General features: G+C 38.4%; 1 protein-coding gene across 1 annotated transcript in view; it reads left to right on the top strand.

Moving 5' to 3' along the window:
* The window catches only part of PARD3B (par-3 family cell polarity regulator beta), a 1,282,153-nt gene that overhangs the window by 815,985 nt on the left and 447,329 nt on the right, over nt 1-18,839 (top strand). The window contains exon 15 of the mRNA XM_027873670.1: nt 5,964-6,079. Coding sequence (XP_027729471.1) covers nt 5,964-6,079 — 116 coding nt within the window. The remainder of the gene's footprint in view (nt 1-5,963; nt 6,080-18,839) is intronic.

The following is an 18,839-nucleotide window of genomic DNA, read 5'->3' as shown; positions in this document are numbered from 1 at the left end:
AACCTCTGGCTACCTCAGTTTCCATATCTGTAAAAAGGAGATAAGAAAAACACATCTATCAAGATGATTGTAAGGATAAAATGAGATAATACTTGTAAAGCATTTTGTAAACCTTGAAGTGCTATATAAATGCTAGCGATGATGATGGTGATGATGATGATAAAAGCTACTTGTGTCCCTTTTGTAACATCTACCTATAAGGTAAACCCAATGATCAATGATAACATGGGAAATGAAGACTTTGTCAAAATATAAGCTAGTCATTGAAGGGGAGATGTTATTTCTCCCCCCAAAAAATCTATTTATGACTTTGAAGTTGGATAGTGCATATGATTTAAACTATGATTTGTAGCTAGATGGAAAGTCCATCAAGTTACTCAACCAGAATTTATAATTTAAACACATTGCATATGGACAGTGTGCTGAGCCTAGAACTGAATTAGAGAAGCCTGAGCTGGATTGAACTTGGAAAATTATGCAGTGTTTTTGTCGATCCCAAACTCCTCACTGCCACCAAAATCCATCTGTTTAACTTATTGATGATAACAATAGCAGCCACAACTAGCATTTATACAGCCATTTAAGGTTTCCAAAGTATCTTATTTATGTTACTTCATTTGATCCTGATAACTGCCCTGAACAATGACTTCTGTTGTTATCTGCATTTTAAAGATGAGGAAACTGAGTCTCAGGTTTACTGAGTTGCCCAGAAGCACACAGCTAGTAAGTGATTGGGGTCAGATTTGAAGACAAGTCTTCCTGATTTTAAATCTGACATTGCATCAATTATGCCTATTGCCTCTCGCCATGATGTTTATAAGGATGCAGACCATGGAATGACATGATCTGAGGAGCATCAAAATGACAAATAAACCTAAGGCAGTGTTGCCTCACATAACAAGGGCAATCATGGTCATACGTTTCTAGCATATTACTAACAATGACTTTGCTCTCAAGAAGAGGCAAAGAAAAGACAGTCTGTAGGACACAGATGCCTCAAAATGGAGGTGTTGTGCAGTGATAATGAGAGATGATAGATGGCTCCAGTGACACATTGATACTTCCAAGATTTGCTGTGTGGTTTATGGGGATACATGAACAAGAAAGAATTGCTTAGGATGAGAAGGGTCTGGCCCTGCTTTGGGGAAGGTACTCCCATGATGATAAACCAGGGATCCACCAAAAAGATACCCATTAGAATATGAGCTTTTTAGGGGCAGGGCCTTTGTTTTTGCCTTGCTGGTATACCCAGTACTTAGCATTCTGCCTGGCACACAGTGAACATGTAATAAATGTTTAATGACTGACTGACCATTCTGCTTGTTTCACATGTTTCAGATGACTTTTAAACTCAAATCTTTATTTCTACCTCACTTCTGAAATCTCAAACACCACGAGGGTTTTGTGAAAATTACCCTTCCAGCCATCAGGGAATCAAATCTGAAAGTCTGAGCCACTCTAGCCCTTTTATGATTAATTAACAGTTTTACATCAGCTCTTCAGAGCAATTAGTAGGAAAAACACCTTACAGGTGAAATATTTTTCATTTTTAAAAAATGAAGATTTGTTCATTCTCCTGGACACCCTTCATGCCTTATAGGCATTGAACCTCTATTCAAGGGCATTTTCTAGCCATCCCTTATGGCCCATCTTAACTACCACTTTGACTTCACTTTCTACTTGGTTGCTCACCTGGACTTCACCATTGTCTCCAGAAACATATCTTCCTGCAAGATCAAATGAACTCTAAAGCTCACTCTTCCTCAGTACCTTTTGTCTCTGGGGCTCCATCTTCCCTCTGATCGGAGAGGGTGGAGAGTAGACATCCTGGAGAGCTCCTCCCATATCCTCTAAAGGAGGGAGCCCAGGATAGATACATGATCATTTCCCACTTGACTACAAAGCCTGATGCTCTTCCTCCATTCCTTTATCCCTTTCACTTTTGTTTTACATAGCCTCCCCCCATTAGATTTTGAGCTCCTTGAGAGTGGGGACTGGTTTTTTGTTTGTTTGTTTGTTGTTGTCTTTTTTTGTACCTAGCACATAGTAAGTGCTTCATAAATATTTATTGACTGATTGACTGACATCCCTGTTCTATCATATGAACTAAGCCTTCATTTTTTTCATTCAAGGCTTGTTTTTATTTTAAAATAACCAAACCAGCAATACTAAAGTCCAAGAAAATAGAACAATCCTTAAAAATTCTAGATGAGTTTAAATTTCTGGGATGGAGGGACAAGTAGTGGAAAATGTTGGAAAGAGGTTAAGAAATATTAGGGCACCGTGATAGAGTAGGAAGAATGTTGGGTTTGAAGTCAGGACACCTGAGTTCAAATCCCCACACTGTTATCTATGTAACTTTGTATGTGTTACTCTTTCTTTCTAGGGGTCAGTTTCCCTATCTGTACATTGAGGGAGTTGAAGTAGATGTCCAAAAACCCTTTCATAAATGACTTGGTCCTGTGTTTTTTAGAAAAAACAGCCCAGAATTTTTAAGAACCAAGTGGATACTGTCATAGCCTAAATTGTGAAGACAGGTAGCTATAGCTAGAAGTTCAAGGAGATGATATTCATCAACTGCTGGACTCTTTTCCCCAAGAAATCCAACCACAATCCTATCTTTGAGGAAAAAAAGGAATTCAAGGCCCACCCAAGATACCATGATGACAAAACTTAAGACAGAGAAATTCAAATATTTAGAAGATACTAAAGAAAAGTTTAAAGAGAAACACTCCAACCAAGAGTCGGGGGAGGGGTGGGGAGAGGCTAATAGATTGATCTCAAATGCCTGTGCTTGATGCAGAGAAATTAATACCAAAGTGAGTAAAATGATACCAAATGACAGTGATGACAGTAAGAAAATGATACCAAAAATAAATATGCTTGGGGAAGATTCCCAAAATTATAATAGTGATAGCTAACATTCTTGTAACACTTTAAGATATCACTTTACGTATATCTCATTTTGTCCTTAAAATAACCCTGGGAGATAGGTGTTCTGCCACAGAGGTTAAGTGACTTACTTAGGGTCACACAGCTAGTAAGTGTCTGAGATCAGATTTGAACTCAAGTCTTTCAGACTCTAAAGTATAGCACTTTATCCACTATACTACGTAGCTGCCTAAATCCATCAGTTTCTCCCAAATATGCCAGTCAGTTTGTTATCAGAGATGCCCTTCTGAATTCTATGAACTTGATGACAGCCCTACTGTTATTTTAAAAAATTTTTCTCATCAGAGTTTAAACTCCATGAGGCTGAAGATCATGTTTTAATATGCTTTAAAGATAGCACCTTGCACAATAATGGGCACATTTAATATTTGTTAATATTTGTTAGTATTTGTTCAGTAATTGAATAAAAGAATCTAAATGTTAGACACATTTAGGGTTTCATCATTGGCAGGTGGTACCTGTTTAGGCCCTAAAGTTGCAAAAATTATCAAGTCCGACACTTCTACACCTATTCCCAATCCTTATCTTTAGTTTAGCTATTTAAGATATAGCCAGAAATCTTACACCAAGCCCCCCTCAAAAAAATCCTCAGGAGTAGTTGTCACAAAGTTCATAGGCTAAAGCTCATGGATTTTATTCACAGGCCAGTCTTTCAACTCTTTGCTCAGGACATAGTTATTCTTACTTTACATGTGATCCTAACAAGTTTAATTATCCCCTCTCCCACCCTTCAGTGAATGAAAAGCAGTAAATCAGCAGAGAAGAAAGAATAATACAAATAGGATATTGACAATAAGAAGAGATGACAGCTAACTGGTACATAACAAGAAAACCATTAAAAAGCAATAATTTATAAAGAAAAAAAATCCAAGCTCCTTAATGACTGATGACATCATGTTTTCTAGGCGGTGACTGATGTTTATAATAATGACCTTGAATTATCATGAAAAACTTAAATTGTGTTCAGGACATTCTGATTAAGAAGTCCAAAGAGCTTGAATGTACTTTAGGAAGTTTCCATTCAAAGCAGTTAAAATTGAAAAGGTTCCTATATTTAAGAATGTAAAAAAAAATTAATACAAGTTCATAGCTACATAGTACTTTAAGGTTTACAAAGTACTTCTTCCTTCTACCCCCCCCCCAAATAAAAATGTTATTAGCTTCATCTTAAAGATGAGTAAGTTCATAGAGACTATTACTTGCCTAAGGTCAAAAGGATAGTAAATGATCGCACCAGGACCCAAACCCATGCCCTCTGATTCCCAATCCAACTGCTTTTCCCACCATATACAGTCCAGAAAAGTCAGATGAACAGAATCACCCATTCCTTAAGAGTTTTCACCAGGGCAGCTAGGTGGTGCAGAGCACTGGTCCTGGACTCAGGAGGACCTGAGTTTAAATCCAGTCTCAGACACTTAGTAGCTGTGTGACCCTAGATAAGTCACTTAACCCTAATTATCTCCAAAAAAAAATGATTTTCACTAACCATGGTTTTACTTGGATATCACCTGCCTGCTTCTAGTCTCTCTCTGCTCCATTTCATCCATGCCAAAGTGATATTCCCAAAGCATAGGTCTGATCATTTAAGATCTGATCAAGAATCTCTACTAGCTGCCTGTGGTCTCTAGGATAAAATACAAACTTTTCTCTTTAGTATTTAAAGCTTCCATCTGCTCTAGTTTATGCTTCCAAATGTATTAAACATTCTTCTTCATGTCCTCTGTAGTCCAGTCACAATACCCCAAGTGCTAGTGCATTTCCTAACCCTACACCTTTGCACAGGTTTTCTGTGCTTGGAATGTACTCCTTCCTCACCTTCACTTTTGAGAATCCTTCTTTCTGCAGAATTCAGCTCCTACCACTTCCTACATGAGACCATTCCTCCTCTGCATAGTTATTAGTCTCCCCATTTATTCATCCAAATTACCACCCTATGCTTACTTGGCATATTATTTGTATCTATTTTATGTATATGTGTTGTTCCCCCCAGTAGACTCTAAACTTTTTGAGGGAACTGTTTTGTTTTCATCTTTATATCCCCAATGCCTGGAATAGTTTATTGGTACACAGTAGGTGCTTAATAAATGTTTTTTAATTGATCAAAATTGAATGAAATGATTATTTTGGTTTTCAGGATACTTAGAGGTAGAATTTCTACAAATATCTTTTGTTCTATACAGAGTAGGAAGAATTTTTCTTCAATAATTTTCTTAAACCATCTATCTTCCTCTCCCAAAAGAGAAGTAAATGAAATATTCATTAGGAATAAAATACTTTGAAATATGCTGTAAGTTCTAGAAATTGTACAATGGATATTTGATCTGTTTTGTGTCAGCATCTTCAGCTGGGTTTCTCTTCCCTCCCCCCCCAACCTCCTTTAGAATAGTTGCTGAACTCTGCACAAACATGGGTGGTTGGGGCATAAGGGGCTGTGTGTGTGTGTGTGTGTGTGTGTGTGTGTGTGTGTGTGTGTGTCTGAAATAGACTTACATGTGGTACTTTAAAAAATAAAACCAAAACAAGACAAAAATCTCCTACAGTCATCAGTCACACAGCAGATGACATTCATTGAAAGGGATGGAATTTTTACTTGTGCTGAAACTCTTACATGGCTCCCAAGAAGCCCAGTCTATCTGGGAGCCTCCTTTCATGTTGCAAAGCTTGGCAGGACTGGGGGACCTTCGAGGCAGGGCCTTTAGCTGGAGATAAATTAGAGGAGAGTTGCTTTTCACCCTTGATAGTGTGTATAGTACAGAAGAATTCTACTTTACGAAAAGCAGCAAAGAGTAAAACAGATGATAGGCAGTGAATGTTTTTATTTAAGTGTGTACCACGTGATAGAATGCATGGAAATGGCATAGAAGCTACAGAATTAACGATTGATTTTAAATGCATGGTCCGTGATGGGAGGAGAGAGTGTTAAGGGGATTTGCTCTTAATGGGAATTTTTCAACTTATTTCTTGAGGTTTTTCTCCAGTATCTAAATATTTTGCATGGCTTCCTTCCACAGCTCAGTAGAGGATTCAGCAGTATATCATACAGGTCAGCAAATAAACTTCAGATCCCTGACACCAGCCAAGCAGCCTGAATCAATTCATCTGAAAGCCTCAAAGAGCATGGACCTTGGTAAGAGAGGGTGGGGTGACCCTTAGGTCAGCTTTTAGCCTTAGCACATCTATCTTCTTGAATTCCCTGCTTTTGTTTCTTTAACACATACCTTAGAGAGTAAGATCTGCTGAGAACCAGAGGAAGGTGTGATGTCCCCTCTCTACCATCTAACTGGAATTACCCTTAAAATGGAGAGGAGGGGCAAATGATTAATTTTTATGAAGTAGACTATACAGTGTCATCCTCTGTCTCTTTTTAAGAGAGAATAAACTAGATTCGCAATGTTAGATCCAGAAAGGACTTTGAGATGATCTAGTCCCAACCCTCATTTGACATACTGTATAAAGAGATTAAATGTCGGAGTGGAAATGACCTTCCCAAGATCATGCAGCTAGATAACAGCAAGTCCAGGTTTCCTAATCGCTAAGTCCAGTGTGCTCTTTAAATTGTACCACAGCTAATTTCTTAGCTTAAAAGAAAGATAACATGATTTCATTTGTGTGCGTCTATGTAGGTATTAAAATTCATGAAGTGGGTCTTTTAAAATTCTTAGAATAAGGGTTCCTATCTTGGGAAGGAAGATCTCTTGAATCCAGTGTGATACAAATGAAAGAGTCCCAGCTTTGGACTCCAGTGATTTGGATTCATATCCTGCTTGGGCATGTATGTTATCTAACCTCACTGGGCCTCAGGTGCCTCATCTGAAAAATGAGGAGGTTAAATTGCATGGCCTCTAAGGGTCATTCTGTCTTCTAAAGTTATCATTCTATAATCCCTTCCAGTACCAGACTTCCAAATTTTCTTTTCTTTTCTGCTGTTTTCTTCCCATCACCCGCTGAGACATCTTGCCAGCCCGTGGGATGTTACTATTTTCTTGTACTAGCAAACAAAAGGAGTAGGTTCACTGACCATTCTCCCCCACCCTCTTATCCCCTTTGTTCCACCATTTCTCTATTCACTGGGTTTCCTACCATATAGCTGAGATTCCAAGAAAGAAAGTCACCATTTTTCCTTTATCTCTTGCCCCAGTTGCCAAAAATAACACACAATCCTTCTTAGTTTTTCCTTCCAAGTCCACATGTCAGGGAGCTAAATGCCAAGGGATATAATGTTAGAAATAAATCCTGATCCTCCATGCTAATTCTAGGAAACTAGGTATCTCCTTAGATGTCTCTTCCTTCTTAATTTGCTCCTTCAGGTAGATCTTGCCCTTGATGTTACCTTAGTTCTTCTTTTTTAGTTGATTGATTAGTATAGCCAGGTTGTTTGGGGTCCACTTCCCGAAATCTGACTTGATAACTTCAAGTCCTGATGTAGAGCCTAGAGCCTGGGGCATGTAGTCCTCTCTGACATTCCCAATTCAATCTAGCTTCAAGGCCTAAGGGTCCTTGCTGAACATATGCCCCCAAATTTCCCCTACAAGCATGACATTGGCTCAGTGAAAAGAGAGATTTTTTTTTTCCCCATGTGGCCACAGAAGCTCTTTCCACCATGGACTCTAGGCCTTAGATTTTTGTTACTCTTCCTATAGTTTTCAAGGTTTCATCCCCTGGGAATTCTTTCTCTCACCTCTGACCTGCTCTCTCAATTCCTGATTGATCTGCCTGAAGCAAATTCCCTAGCTGCGGTCTAACAGCTAATTCTACCTTTGATGATTAAGTGGCCTCCTCTACCTCCTATTCCTGAGACAGGTGTCTTGCCTAAAGTCCTTGGACCTTAGCCTAGAGCTGAAATTTCATTCCCTAAAGCCAGGTTCTTTCTGACATCATTCCCAACTTGAGGTTTCCTTCCAGGCTAATGAACTCCTCTTATTCTGTCTTAGTACTCCCTGTGAATTCTCCCCCAGTTGGGTGCTCATTGGCTGAGTCTTGTGGGGCTTGGCAATTCTTGCTCTTCTTGGGGCAGTGATAGCTTTTGAAAGAGGCCTTGGTAGAGGCCTGCCCTTACCATATCGAATGCTGGGTGTTCTGAGATTCCTAACTCATGGAAACATCTCTAAGTGACCATCACTGTGGATGTCTAGTATGGGTAGCTGAGAGGTTTGTGTCTAAGCTTCAAGGACTTCTGGCCAGGTTACTGTCTTTAAAAAATGGCATCCAGGCATACTGCAGTAGTCTTTTGGGGAGCATTCTGTTGAGCTCTTTATAGGAAAACTGTTAAAGAAGTATGCAAATTTAAAATAAATTCTGAATGAAATGTTAATTGCATTTGGAATGCTAGCAGGCATGGTACTGCAAAGATTCAGACTTCTTGAGGTATATTGCATATTTCATTAGTAACAAGAAGAAAACTGAATAACCAAAATTGTATGATGCATCTGATGGTTTAATAAATAGTGTTTCTCCATTGCCCCATTTACAATTGTTCAGACAAATGTCCAATCATGATGAAACCAGAGAAATTGATTCTATTTTCCATAAGCTAACTTGATCACTGGATATTTTCCTTCTAATCATGTATAGTCAGGGTCTGGTGGAGAAACACACTGGGAAACTGCCTTAGATCATAGCAGTGATCACAGAAGAACATTTGCAAGGCTAAAGGCCTTTAACTAATAAGGAGTGTAAAGAAGGTCTTTTATCACTATCCATTAGGTCATTTCTATAAACAGTAAAGAGTATGTCAGACTTACAAAGTGCCTTGCAAATTTGTCCTTCAGTCTTTCATTCTCCACTTGAGGAAGAAGGTGAATGGGTAGCAACCATTATTAATTGGTAGTGGAAAATTCTGATAGCATTTTGAGAATCCAAGGGGACAAAGGGACTGATGTAGCCCTCTAAAAATCTTGGGATCAGAAGAAAACCAGTGAAGTCTTTTCTAAAGTGAAAGCAGGACCTCAGGAGAAAACAAAGCTAGATATTCAGTTACCAAAAATGAAACAAAACAAAATCCCCAGCCAACTAAACTACTCCAAGAGCCTAAAGTAACTTATTCTCCAATTTTTAGTATTTCTGTATACATAGAGATTGAGTGCTGGAAGGTACCTTAGATGTCATCTAGTCCAACTCTCTCATTTTGCAGTTGATGTAACAGGGGTCTAGAGAAATCTTTCCCAAGGTCATACAACCAGTAAGAGATGGGATTCTGTACCCGATCCTCCAACCCCAAACCCAGCCATCTGTGGACAGATTGCTTTTGAAGGCTCTCTCTTGTGGGATGAGATAGTTCTTACTTTAGCTAGCAATTGCCCCCTGCATTTTAGAGGTGTCATCACAGGAGGGAATTACTAATACTTGTATTTTTTTCCATTTTAAAAAATCATATGGATCTTAAGCCTTTTTCCTTAGGATAAAAGTACCAAGATAAAAGTGTTGGATAAGGTACACCAGGCAAAATCAGCAATTAACAACATATTTTAAATACTTTTTTTAAACCTAAACACAATATAACATTCTTCTTAGAAGGCCTTATGTATTAATGATCTATGTCTAGGAAACTTTTGGAACCAAGATAGGCAGATAGCTCCATATTTAAGTGACTCCAATGACTCTCCTAACCTCATTGTTCTTGTACTTGGCTTCCCTCTCTCTAAGGGGAGTGATCAGCTCAAATTTCATAGAATGCAAGCCCCTTGAAGATAGGACTTATCTTGTGTTTTTACTCTTTATAGCCCAATAGCTTCATAGCTTAGTGCATGACATATAGTAGACCCTAATAGATAATAATAGTTAGCATTTATTGACCCAGAGGTAGCACACCAAAAGCACTTGTGTAGATAATAGCTTTTTCATTTCTTGGAAATGTCCAGAGCTCTTTTAACTTTCCATTCAACAATGTAAAACAACAAAATAATAATAATTATTTATTTATTCATTAATTTATTTGTGTGTTTATTTAAACTGACTGTTATCTCTGAAATAGTCCTCATTTTAACAGAAGTTCTTTTCTTTAAAGATTGAAGATATTCCTCAAAGGGGCATTGTAATGGTGGTTTTCAGATGGTCAGCCAAAAATCTTTCATTTCTTATATTATGTCTCATAAAGGAGAGACAAAGATGGGTAGATAGACGGATAGATAGATAGATAGATAGGTAGCTAGATATGGATGTATTGGCAAAACCTGAATGTCCCTGAAAGTACCTTCCAGTGGTTTTATATTAACCAGTAGCTTAATCAAAACCTTAATTTTACTTGACTAGAAGCTTGCTTTCAGTGGGTATTGTCACTGATTAGTTTTGAATAGCCTTGAATGATTTTCTGACTGGGCACAGTAAGGGCCCATTTGATAATTTTGTAGATAGATAGACCCTTCTGCAAATGCTGAGCTATGCCATTGTTCAGTTTGGATTTTGTCTGTTTCTTATGTTTTGTTTTGGTCTGGACTGTGATTTTATTATGTGAGAAAATTCTTTCTACCAACACAGATCAGAAATAGTTCTGAAAATTAGAAGTCTTAAAGAATTTCCTGGGACGTCAAAAGATTAAAGTGGTTTGCCCTGTATGGACGGTCAGAATGTGTCATAGGAAGCACTTGAACCCAAGGAAGTGTGACTCAGAGGCTTGTCCTGCTACTGCTGCCCAAACTGCCCTTCTAAACCATGGATAAGTTTGCGATTTGTGAAGTGTCTGTGATTTCATTAGCACTGGGGAACTCCTTTAACCAACACAAATCACAATCAGATTTAGTAGATCATACCTAAAGCCCCTAGGGAGCTGAGGGGTTTGCCTGTGGTCACATAGCAAGGGAGATTTGAACCCATGCCTTACTGACTAGAAGCCCCAGAGTCTTGCCCTCCACCACAGAGGTGTCCAATGCAGGGACTTTGGAGGCTGCAACACTCCCAGTGCTGAGAAACAGACTGAATTGTAATTGGGAAATATTGAACAATATAAAATAAACAAAATTATTATAGAACATAGATAATGTTAAGTTGTGGTTTTCCAAGTCAGTCTGTTGCTGGAGGGATTCTTATGCATGATTAGTAACTCATATTTCTATTTGAGTTTGATACCACTGTTATACTATTTACAAAATGTCATATAAAATGGTCTTATTCTAGTTTTATTCAGTTTGAAAGTTTTCCATTCATCAACAATAATAATAATAACTGACTTCATGTGGCACTTTGACTTCTGTGAAACACATTTGTAGAATCGTTTGATGTCTAGATATTTTCATAGAGTTGTTATGCAGCCTCGTTAATATCAACCCAGTAATGAGTGAGATGATGTGTACAAAGTGTACTCTGAAATAACTTCTGGTAGCTTTTTCACCCTTGATATCAAGGGGTTTACACTAACGTTCATTTGACAGGCTAGGCATTTAGTAGTGTTGACTGTTCAGTTCTCTAGAAATCTTATTCCGTTTTTTATGGACCTTGCTATATTTATTCAAGTAACAGCCTTGCTATATTCAGGCTAGATCACTTTAATTTGTTTCTAATTAGACCTGTGTGGGTGTTGATTTGGAAGCTCTCAGGAGTTGCATAACACAGCTGTCTCTTTGGTCTTTGGCATAGGGGCTTTCCCCCAAAGATCTGCCCTTGTTGGCAGAACGCCAGCAAGTTAAATTCAAAGACTTTTTGATGAAGCATAAAATTTTTAATTTCCAGGCTTGGTGTATTTATGGCCCTGTAATACTGTTTGAGAATTAATCTGAATTTTTCAGGGGACAGGACTTAAATACTTTGGCCGGCTTCCTTGACTTAATCTACTGCCCCTTTAAAAGTTTAGTTTAAGACTTTGGTATTCACATCATATTTCTTTTGAGAAATTTCTTCCCCTTTTCAAAGTAAACTCCTACCTCCCATTTCAGGACTGGAATTCTTGACTAAAGATAAGATGGAGCTGAGAGAAAGCCTTTCTATAACATTCTCTAAGAGTTGTCCCAGACCGTGCTGTCCAGCTGTCCTCCATCTCCACTGAGTACTAAACGACAGGAAACAAGTTTAAACGAAACGGTGATGGGTTTAAGTTAAATTCTGGGAAGCTTCCTGACAATGAACATTGTTAGCATTCTGTATAACTCTGAGATTTTAGAAACAGGGACAGATTTCTGTTCATTTGAAATATGCGAGCTGTGGGCCCTGCCTGAAGTGGAAGGAACAGATTAGAAATCAGCAGCCTATGATTTAGCAATTGATCTTCTTCCCTATGTTATTGAGCCAGAATTTAAGAACACATTCATTGTATTACAATAGCTATGACACAGAAACCAGAATAACACTAGAAAGGCACAAAGTCATTCTCAAGGAAAAAAAAATAACAGGTAAGAGGACCTGGAAAAACACATCATTTCAGATGCCTTTATATTCCAATACACAAGAGCACCCATGAGTAATGAAAAAGTGGACTTGAGTGTTTAATATAAGTAGATAAATACAACTTCAGTATCATTGTCACTTTCTGGGATTAGACATGTGACTAGGAAGTGGTCATGCAAAAGTATTACTTGGTCAAAATAAAAATCTAATGGAACAGGTGGGAGACTGGAATCATATATCAAATGCCTTCCTATGGAAATCTACAGATCTAAGCAGGGCAACACGAATCACAAGGGCAGCAATTAATGAGAAAAATTCACATTTGTGTAGGGCTTTTGAGGTTTACCAAATGCTTTCCTCATAACAATCCCTTGAGAAGGGAGAATAAAGCTTTGAAGGAAGAGAGGATTTTTGAGAGGTGGAGATTTAGAAGGAGGGTGTTTCAGGTATGAGCTAGATGCTGCCTGAATGCAGGGCAGTAGGACAAAACCAGCAAAGAGCTAGGAGTTCCAATTTGGCTGGAACATGAAGTCTCTCAAAAAGATTAGAGTAAAAGGTTAGAAAGATGGGTTGAAGCCAGATATGTGAAGACATTCAATGCCAAACTGATAAGTTTATATTTTTTCTTATAGTCCAGAGTTTGGCAAACTATGATCCTAAGACAAAATCCAACCTGCCACCTGTTTTCATATGACCTGCAGCTAAGAATGGTTTTTAATAATAAAAAATTTTAAATAAAGTTTTATTGCTATAGAAAACAGAAAGTCACCAAAAGTTTTTAAATGTTGGAATGGCATGGTTGGACCTGTTCATCTTGCTCTAAAAGATTATCTCATATTGGAACCTTATCATGACCCAACCTCCATGTATTAGAGGAAAGTGAACCTAGGCCCAGATTGTGGCAAATTTTAACACAGTAAAAGAGTTGAGACTGTTTTCTCAGTACAATGGATTTTTCACTATATCATGGTTCCTTTCCCCCATCTGCCGCTTAATAAGTTTAGCTGATTTATTTTAAAGTTGTTGTTGTTGTTTTAAGGAAGATAAGTATATTTATCTATGTCTCAAAACTTATCTCTGGGATAAGCATATTGTTAGGACATATGACAAGTGGTAACAGCAATGTCTCAGTACCTTTCCATGGGTATAAGCTCAAAGACAGAGTACATAGTGGTACTACTGATAATGATAAAGACAATTTCTGATTTGTGGCCCATTCAGTATTAGTAGTTATTAGGGGTGGGCCTAACTCAGGCCAATCCCCTGTTTTTAAGCACTTAAGCATTTTAAGTTTTACACAGATCTCAAAATATGCATATCATTTGAACCTTTCAAAAACCCTATGAGGTAGGTGGTACAAATTTTAATATTCCCGGTGGAAAATGAGGCTCAGATGCCTTAAATGACTTGCTCAGGGTCATATTTCTAAGTGGCAAGTCCCAGAGTGACCCAACATCTTTGCATCTCAAGTCCAATGCTTTTTCCACTATGCTATGCAGTTCATGTCAAGGTTAGAAGACTTTGTGCCTTTGTGGTCTGATATTAGAACGAAGTGAGACACTCATAGGTCATTCAATATTTGCCAAAAGGAGGTTTATTTTGTGCACAGCCTAGAAGGGATATTTAACAAAGATGTTCCGGCATTTAGCTTGAATAGAAGTGGTCTACATCTGCATATGGAAATGCATCTGCCCAGCAGGGCAGTATATGATGACTTGCCTAGTCTAGGGATATCTGCCAGGTGTGAAGAACCTGGACCCCACATGAGTAGACCTTTTTATGTCTTCACGTGACCAGGAAGCCAGTTTAATAGCTGCATTAGAGAGGCAGCAGTTTGAGCCTTGGCCTGTGGGCTTTGTCACCTCTTTGGGAAAAACTAGTCTAACTTATGTTAGGATTGAGGGGAAGGAGAACTCAGATCAGTAGCGGCCCTATCACAGCAATAGAGACTATCCAAGTAATACTATCCTGAGTTGAAATCTGACCTCAGACACTTACTAATTGTGTGACTCTGGGCAAGTCACTTAACCCTGGTTACCTTATTTCCTCATCTGTAAAATGATCTGGAGAAGGGAATGGCAAACCATTCCAGTATTTTTGCCAAGAAAACCCCAAAAAGGGTCACAAAGAGTAGGATACAACTGAAAATGCCCCAACAACAACAACAAAAGACAATAGATAGAAGCCCAAATTTACCACTAATATTGACAAACTCTCACGTTAATATTTTTTCAAAATTCTAATACTTAATACCTAAACATTTTTCTATGTTGATAGTTGGTGCCCTTACTTTGTAATGTCACTTGGATATATTTCAGATGGCACAATGTTACTTACAGTCACAACTTTACTATAATTTGTAGCAGGTGACTTTTTATTCATACTTGTGACTTTGAAGGGACATAGGTTGACCACCCCTTCTGTAGACATTAAAAAGTAAGAGATTGAAGAGGATGTTGGAAGATCAGAGATAATGGTATGACTCAACATCCAGGGGGTCATTGAATGAGTGACTGACCTCACAGGAGTGAGTCTAGAAGAAGAAAAGCTGAGGATCTAAGTCTGTGATCCATGGGGGACAGTCTACCCAAGTTAAAAAGCAGAAAGAAAGAAGGAAAAACCAGGAAAGACTCAAACCAGCTTACCTCACATAGAGCATAAAGAGTCCATGGAGTTTGGCTCTTCCGTGGCATTAAAGAAATCAATAAAGTGGTTAAATAGGAATAAGCAATGAGGTAATTTCAACACATTATGTTACCTTCATTAATTTATTAAACACTTATTAAAGGCTATATACAAGACACTGTGCTTAGCTGTGTGGGAAAAGGGGAAAACAAAGATAAATTTTATCTTGTCCCTACCCTCAAGAAGCTTAGTCTAATAAGGAAGCTAGGATGCATACAAATAGAGAATTATCTATGCATAGGAAGGGTACGAAGTCTTCTATCCTTGATATAGATAGCATAGTGTAGTGAAAACACTGGACTTGGAGTCAAAAGATCTTTGGTGACATCTGGTCCTGCCAATGACCTATATGACCCTGAGCAGGTCATTTAAGGCATCTGAACCTCATTTTTCACAGGGAGTATTGATACTTGTACTATAGGGTTATCGAGACATTCAAAGGGCATGTATATATTGAGCTCTTTGTAAAACTTCAAATGCTATATAAATATAAGCTGCTGCTGCTGTTGCTTATAATAAGAATAATAAACGTGCAATGAATAGAGCACCAGACCCAGAGTCAGGAAAACTTGAGTTCAAATCTAGCCTCAGACATTTATTAATTGCACAAACCTGGTCAAGTCATTTAAATGCTCTCTGCCTTGGTTTCCTCATCTGTAAAATGGAGATGATAATAATAGCATTTACCTCCTAGGACTGTTTTGAGAATAAAATGTTATATTTACACAATGTCTTGCAAACCTTAAAGCAATGTATAAATGCTAACTATAGTAACTATTATTAGTCATTATGGATAGGCAATGCAGTATGGTAATGGAGAGAATCAGCTTGGAGTTCAGATGATATGGGTTCAGACTTTTCCTCTGGGCAAGTTATTTCTCAGTGCCCCAGACTAGGAGCTACAGATGAACCATTTGTTAATAGTAGTAGAGGGAGTTTCCTCCTTGATGAGTTTCCTGTATCAATGAAATCACAGATCCAATCCTAAGAAAAAGGTGTTTGGGTTTGTTTTGTTTTTTTTTTAGAACACAAAAACTGCATCTATAATGACAATAAATGGCTTGCTTGTCATTATATTATTGAATTACCAAAATTCATTGAAGGAAACATTCAAGGTATAAAACTTGGTTTTACACTATTGAATTATCTAAACTGGAATAACTTATGAAGAAATAAAGGAAGCCACGATCTTTTGTATTAGAAGCAGCAGGTTGATGCAGATAAACTTTCCAGTGGCTAATTGAAATAACTCTTTGGGTTTGTGAATCAAGAATGATGTAGCAAGGGTTTGTGTTTTTTGTTTTGGGTTTTTATTTTTTCCGGAGTAGCTGCTTCCCATTTTACTGGCTTGTTTTCCACATCCTCCAAGGAGAATGCACATGAGAAGAATCTGATTTCATGTTTAGCCCTGCTGGCTATTTATTGGAGAAGGGGACTACTGGATAGAAAATTGACTTTGGTGCTGAGTTATAACTTCTTAGATAGAAGTTCTTCACTTGACTGAAAGCTGTAGCACAAACCCTGAGGGATGTAATAGACAAAGGGAAAAATAAAACGTGCCCTTGAATATAAGGGGTTTCCCCCCAGACTTGGGCCATAATAAGTAAGTCATAAGAAAATATGGCAGCAAATAAAAAGTTGTCCCTGTCCCATCCTATTTGTTTCTTGGAATTAGGGATTTTATTTCATTTTATTTTTTTACATTTTCAACAAATGGAGAGGTATTATGGTGCAGGGGAGCTGACATCTGACCCATTCTGTCTGTGTAACTGAGCCAGTCACGCAGATTCTTGGCTGTTGTTTGTTGTTCAGCCATTTTAGTTGTGTCTGACTTCACTGTCTTCATTTGGGGTTTTCTTGACAAAGCTACTAGAATAGTTTGCCATTTCCTTCTCCAACTCATTTTATAGATGAGGAAATTGAGGCAAACAGGATTAAGTGACTTGCCCAGGGTCATACAGTAAGTATCTGAGGCTGGTTTTGAACTCAGATCTTCCCGACTCCAGGAAGATTCGTTGTGCCCCCTAGCTGCCCCAGAGAGACCCACAAATAGGAAATATATGAAACCAACCCATGTGTAAGTAGAGACACTTCAAGCATCCAGAGCTGAATGGCCACAAATCTTCCTATGTCCCTGCATTATTCCTATTAACCTTAATGTTATAGTCTTTGCCAGATGCCATTCCTTTAGTTGTTACTAGATGCTTAGAGGCCTTAGTTTCCCCTTCCTCTGGCTTATGGCTGAAATGAAATCCTTGCCCAGACGACTGCCACACTCTTTAAAGAATAACCAGGACTGCTACTCTAGAATCCATGGGAAGCCTCTCTATATCTGATCCCTCATTGACATCTTCACTACAAGTGCTAAGCACAGGCCTCCAACCCAACTCCTCACACTGGGGTTTAGGAAACTATATCCATATCCTTGGATACCCTTCTCAGGCTGTGTGCAAGCAGATGTCTCCTCCGACCATGTGCTTCTGCTGTAGGATACCTGCCATTGTTGGGCAGCAGAGAGAAATCCCATCCTCTCCCTACCCCTGCTTGCTGCTCTTTTCAAAAGACCCAAGGAAAGAGGTCACGAGCAGACTTAAAAAGTGAATTCTTCCTCTGTAGCTGGCTCTCTTTTTGACTCTTCTCACCACTGACTCACTGGACAATTGGCTAGCTTCATTCAGTCACAGTAAACATTGATTAAGTGCCTCCTAGGTGCCATGCATGTGCCAAGCATGCTCTTTAAAGGTGCCCAGACATACGGCTTTTCCTCAAGACACCTTTCTCCAACATCCAAGCCATTCTCATTCTGTCAGATCAATTCTAGAACATAATCACATTTTGTTCCCCAGTTCTTTAGGAAGACTATTAAAGACTTTATACTGGTTCCTCTAAGTTTATATTAGGTTACAGGTAAAATAACCATTACTTTGGTGATCTGTGTGTCAAGCTTGTCCTTCAGGAAATTTCAGATTCTGGCAAAGTAGACTCCACAAAAGATAAAATATGAAGTAAATATAAAAGCTATAAAATTTAGAAATCTTTGTATAAGTCTGTATAATGGAAGTTCTCCTCAATCCAAAGGACCTAGGAAACACTTCGGAGATTTCTCATTCTCTCTGACTTCTTGTTACCACCAAGGTGGAAGCTAGGAACCTCATTATCTGACTTTCCCCTAAGAACATTCAGCGGTTCCACTTTCACTCTATTCGGACATATAGCATTTCAGAACAGTTTTATTATAGCTATTAAAGCTTAAAGCTGAACTAAGACATCTGGGACACTCTTTATAAAATGGTTTTATTTATGCAATTAAGGACATAGAAAGGCTGTGTATCTGAGCTCCGTAGACCACAATCTCCCAGAGACCTGTGCAGTCATTGGGAAGTATAAGACTATTCTAATTGAGGACTTAGTAAGTGGGGAGCCAGCATTCAATCTTTGATGTCGGTTCTCCTCTCTAAGGCTCCTCATCTTTTGTTTTATTCTTTTTTCATCACCAATTCTCTTCTGTTTGCTGTTCTTCATTGGTATTATGCTATTCTCCATTAGTGTTCCACTGCCACCCTCGTCAGCTTCTGTTAGTTGCTGTGAATTCCTCAACCTCATACTGCTATTGTCTTAGCAGAGCCAGGAACATCTCTGCTACATTTTCCTTTCATTTTATCTATCCTCCAGTAATGGGTGGTGCTCAGAATTTCTGAACATTCAGCTAGCTGACATCTCAGTTCACAGCACTGCAGAGTACCACCAGTCTTTTGGAACCTTTTCCCACCTCTCAGGGTTGTTGTGAGGAACAAATGATATGATACACTTTGCAAACTTTGAAGTATTATGTAAGTGATATTATCATCACCATCATCAACATTATTAATCAACATCATTATAATCATTTA

Source organism: Vombatus ursinus, unplaced genomic scaffold (genome assembly GCF_900497805.2).
Source record: "Vombatus ursinus unplaced genomic scaffold, bare-nosed wombat genome assembly UNPS02014802.1, whole genome shotgun sequence".
Taxonomy (NCBI): Eukaryota; Metazoa; Chordata; class Mammalia; order Diprotodontia; family Vombatidae; genus Vombatus; species Vombatus ursinus.
This window is presented reverse-complemented; position numbering and strand designations above follow the sequence as displayed.